General features: G+C 39.8%; 1 protein-coding gene across 1 annotated transcript; it reads left to right on the top strand.

Moving 5' to 3' along the window:
• Window positions 1–2,229, top strand: LOC133711945 (uncharacterized). The gene is made up of 3 exons (XM_062138013.1): window positions 1–823; window positions 923–1,592; window positions 1,896–2,229. The coding sequence occupies exons 1-3, from the start codon at window positions 1–3 to the stop codon at window positions 2,227–2,229; spliced, it is 1,827 nt and encodes a 608-aa protein (XP_061993997.1).
• Window positions 2,230–5,213: the final 2,984 nt, after the last annotated feature.

The following is a 5,213-nucleotide window of genomic DNA, read 5'->3' as shown; positions in this document are numbered from 1 at the left end:
ATGAAGTCATATCTTTATGCTCAAGATGAACATGTGTGGAATATTGTAGAAAATGGCTGGACTATACCTATGGTAAAAGCAAAAGGAGAAAGCTCCTCCACTGCCACCCCTAAACCAAGGAAGGATTGGACTGAGGAAGAAGTTCGGGATCTGCAAGCAGACTTCAAGGCTAAGAACAGCATTTTCACAGCCCTATCTGAACGGGAAAAGCTGAGAATCAGTCACTGTGATACTGCCAAGCAAGCATGGGATCTTCTACAGACTACATATGAAGGAAACAAAAAGGTACGCGCTCAGAAATTACAAGCACTGATTTTTGAGTTCGAAACTATGACTATGGGAGATGATGAAACCATTGATGATTTCCACGGTAGAATTCTTAAAATCTCTGGTCAGTATCGTAGTCTGGGAGCACCATTTGATGAAGATAAGATTGTCAAAAAGATTCTCAGGGCTCTACCAGAAAAATTTCATTCAAAAGTCACTAGTATAGAGGACTCATTTGATATTGATGTGTACCCACTTGATGAGCTCATCGGCAATCTCAAAACTTATGAGATGAGGTTAAAACCTGAGAAGAAGAATAAGGGTGTAGCCTTCAAAGCAGTAAAAGGGGCTGAAGAGGAAGAAGAAACACTAGATCTTGCTCTACTCACAAAGGAGTTCAAAAGATTTCTAAAAAACAAGAACTCCTCTAGAAACCCTAATGCTCCTAGGAAAAACACCTATGGGGGAAGCAGCAGCAGCAGTGACTACAATGGCAAGAGTGGAAAAGGATGCCTCAAGGGAACTCACTCTGGAAAACCTAAATGCTATGAGTGTGGTGGCTATGGCCATATCTCTACTGACTGTGGAAATAGGAAGCATGGAAACAACATCAACAAGTCTCTTCTCTCAACTTGGAGTGATGATGAATCTCTAGAAGTGGAAAATCTGGCACTTGTATCGTCACTTCTACCTGATTCAGACAGTGATGAGACATTCTCTGATGATGAAACAAATATCCGCTGCAAACAACTCTACAAAGCTTCAAAGGCCACATTACTCAGAAACTTGAGCTTAGAAAAGGAAGTTGAATTTCTAAGAACAGAAAAAGAAAAAATGGAGCACATGTTGGAGACTTCACAATCCACATGGGAACAGGGAAGAAGAAACCTTGTAACTGAGATGGCTATCCCGTCAAGTGATCAGAACTCATCAAATTGGAAGGCTGAAAAAGGTGAACTTCTGAACAAAATCAAAATGCTGGAACTGGATGTGAGGGGACAACAAGTCCTAAACCTGGAGTTATTAGCTAAAAATGAGTCCTTACAAGATGAGTTAAAATTAACTCAAGAAAGATTCATCAAGTTCGATATCAGCTCCACTTCCATGTCAAAGTTGCTCGGATCAGGAAAAGCTCCTCATGATACATGTGGGCTAGGATACACTGGAGAAAATTCCAAAAGCACCAAGTTCGTACGAGCCTCAAAACCATCGGTAGAGCAGAAAGATGTCTCCATTGATGAGCATGTCAAAAGTGTAAAGGAAGGTAACTCAAACCAACACCATCAGGTAAAACTTGACCAAGAATCCCCCACTGGTCAACACAGGTACGCAAACCCTAGAACCTTTATTCCTACTTGTCATCACTGTGGTAAGATTGGCCATATCAGACCTAGATGTAATGAACGGTTTTCAAACTTACAATTTTCTCAAGAAAAATGCACTGTTGAAACCCTACAGTTTGAGCTTAAAGAACAAAAGGAACTCATTAACAAATTAACTGAAATTGTTTCTAAGAAGAATCCTCATACTGAAAGAAGAAAAGTTGTCTGGACCAGAAAAATTGAAAGCAAAAATCATAGATCCCTTGTTAATGAAACTGATGATACATGTCTTTTTGTTTGTGCTAGCCAAATTCATCAACGCTCTCACATTGAAGCAACTTGTTTAGTAGCTTTAACTGCATTAGCTGACAAGCGACGAGATTTTTGGTATGTTGACAGTGGTTGCTCTAGACACATGACTGGAGACAAAACATGGTTTACTTCGTTTGAGGATGAAAATACCACAGGATCAGTCACGTTTGGAGATGGAAGGAAAGCTAACATTCTAGCTCGAGGTACAGTAAACACTCCAGGTATACCTAACCTTAAAAATGTGTTATTCGTTGAAGGATTAACTGCAAATCTGATTAGCGTCAGCCATTTGGCTGATGACTATGAAGATGTGCGGTTCAACAAATAGAGATGTTTGGTCCTAAATCAGAAAGGAGAAGGTATCATGGGAGGTAAGAGATCTGTCGATAACTGTTATCATATTCAAGCTAATGAATCTTCTAGTTTGCAGTCTTGTTTGTCTGTTAAATCCACAGAGGAAACCTTTGAACTTTGGCACAGAAAGATGGGACATGTCAACTATCAGGATTTGCTGAAATTATCTTCCAAACAATGTGTCCGAGGCTTGCCAAATTTAAAAGGTAAAACTGACAAGATGTGTGGAGACTGCAAGGTGGGAAAGCAAACTAAGGCACCTCACAGAGTGGTAAATTCTGCAACAACCACACAAGTATTGGAGCTATTACACATGGATCTCATGGGACCAGCTCAATCCGAAAGTTTTGGAGGTAAGAGCTATATACTAGTGGTTGTGGATGATTTCTCAAGATACATCTGGGTAAACTTCTTAAAAGACAAAACTGAAACGTTTAAGTCCTTTAAGAACTTAAGTCAAAAATTAATCATTGAGAAACAGTCATCTAATAACTGCTTAGTGAGAATAAGATCAGATAATGGAACTGAATTTAAAAATGCCTCTTTTTCTAACTACTGTCGTGAGCTTGGTGTGTCACATGAGTTCTCAGCTCCAATTACTCCTCAACAAAATGGGATAGTGGAAAGGAAAAATAGGGTATTGCTAGACATGGCACGAGTAATGCTACATGCTGCAGGTTTAAGCACAAACTTTTGGGCTGAGGCGATCAGCACTGCTTGCTATACAATAAATAGAGTATGCCTCAGACCAGGTACTGAGCAAACTGCTTACGAGCTGTGGAAAGGTAAGAAGCCAAATGTTGGACACTTTCATGTCTTTGGCAGTCCTTGCTACATTCTACGAGATAGAGAGCACCTTGGTAAGTTTGATGCTAGAAGTGATGATGGTGTGTTCTTGGGGTATTCTCTGAACAGTAGAGCGTATAGGGTTTACAATAAAAGAACTCGTGTTGTTATGGAATCCATTAATGTTGCTATTGATGATCAATGTGTGAAACAGGAAGTAACATTTGCAGATACCTCACCCTTCTCGGTCACACCATCACAGAATACTGAAACATCATCTGAGGAAGAGGAAGAGGAAAACCATGACAACATTTTTGAACCAGCTCCCACCCAAAGAAGAGGGTTCAAGCAAGTTCAAAAAGACCACTCCACTCAAGATATCATCGGCAATCTAACTGATGGCCCGATAACAAGGAGAAAGGCTGCAATTCAGGTAAGTTCCTCTGAGGTAAGTGAAGAGAATGTATTACTGTGCTTCATTACCGAAAATTTGGTAAGCATGAACATTATATCTCATTTTGGTTTTGTGTCCATTGTTGAACCAAAAAATATTAAGGCAGCCTTGTTGGATGATAACTGGATTAGTGCCATGCAGGATGAACTGAATCAGTTTACTAGGAATGATGTATGGTACTTAGTACCACGACCTAGTAAGTGCAATGTTATAGGAACTAAGTGGATTTTCCGAAACAAAAGTGATGAAAGAGGAAATGTGATTAGAAATAAAGCTAGGTTAGTGGCTCAGGGATACTCACAAGTCGAGGGACTTGATTTTGATGAAACTTTTGCTCCTGTTGCACGGTTAGAATCTGTGAGATTACTATTATCTGTAGCATGTCATCTTAGGTTCAAATTGTTTCAAATGGATGTCAAAACTGCCTTTCTAAATGGGAACCTTCAGGAAGAAGTTTATGTGGAACAGCCACCTGGCTTCCAAGATCCACATAACTTAGATCATGTATACTGGCTTAAGAAAGCTCTGTATGGGTTAAAACAGGCTCCCCGAGCCTGGTATGAGAGGCTCTCCACTCATCTTGTAGAAAAAGGGTATGCTAGAGGGTCTATTGATAAAACACTGTTCGTAAAACAAACCAAAAATGACATTATCATTGCTCAAGTGTATGTTGATGACATTGTTTTTGGTTCCACTTCCAGATATCTTGTCAAAGAATTCCAATTTGTCATGGAAAGATAATTTGAAATGAGCATGTGTGGTGAACTAACCTTTTTTTCTTGGACTGCAAGTTAAGCAAATGGACACAGGCTTGTTTCTCTCCCAAACAAAGTACGCTGAAAATTTGATCAAGAAATTTGGCCTTGAATCTAAGAAGACTGTGAGCAATCCCATGAGTACCACTACAAAGCTAAGCGAAGACCAGGATGGGAAATCCGTTGATCCCACACTATATCGTAGTATGATAGGGAGCCTACTCTATCTCACTGCCAGCAGACCAGACATATCTTTCAGTGTGGGAGTATGCGCTCGCTTTCAAGCTAACCCTAAGGAATCACACTTGGAAGCTGTCAAGAGAATCATTCGCTATATATCAGGTACAGTTAACTGTGGAATTTTCTATACCTTTGACACTAATGTGGAAATTGCAGGGTATTCTGATGCTGACTGGGGAGGAAATCTAAAGGATCGAAAAAGCACCTCTGGGGGATGTTTCTTTATTGGAAATAATCTTGTGGCTTGGCACAGCAAGAAACAAAATTGCATCTCTCTATCTACAGCAGAGGCTGAGTATGTTGCAGCTGGGAGTTGTTGCACCCAAATGTTATGGATGAAGCAAATGCTTCATGATTATGGCATCACTCAAGGTAAGTTGTCTATCTTCTGTGACAACACTAGTGCCATTAACATCACAAAGAATCCAGTTCAACACTCTCGAACAAAGCATATTGATCTTCGATATCATTTTATTCGGGATTTGGTTGAACAAAACATCCTTGAGTTAAGCTTTGTGCCCACTGAAAATCAACTTGCTGATTTATTCACTAAGCCTCTTGACACTGCTAGATTTGAGATGTTGAGAAATGCCCTAGGGATTTGCTCTAAGCATTAAGGCACAAGAATGACTGTCCACTATTGATTGAGAAAATTGTGATCTTAGTATCCCTTGACCACAGTCACTAGTGAAATGTACATATTTTCTGCTATGTATCTTTTGT

Source organism: Rosa rugosa, chromosome 5 (assembly GCF_958449725.1).
Source record: "Rosa rugosa chromosome 5, drRosRugo1.1, whole genome shotgun sequence".
Classification (NCBI taxonomy): Eukaryota; Viridiplantae; Streptophyta; class Magnoliopsida; order Rosales; family Rosaceae; genus Rosa; species Rosa rugosa.
Note: the sequence above shows the minus strand (reverse complement) of the source record. Positions and strands in the feature narration are given on the sequence as shown.

Coding starts and splice junctions, on each gene's coding strand:
- LOC133711945 (XM_062138013.1), top strand. CDS start 1: ATGAAGTCATATCTTTATGCTCAAGATGAACATGTGTGGAATATTGTA. Junction 824..922: donor ACCTAAATGCTATGAGTGTG/GTGGCTATGGCC, acceptor ATGAATCTCTAG/AAGTGGAAAATCTGGCACTT. Junction 1,593..1,895: donor TCCCCCACTGGTCAACACAG/GTACGCAAACCC, acceptor TGTTTGTGCTAG/CCAAATTCATCAACGCTCTC.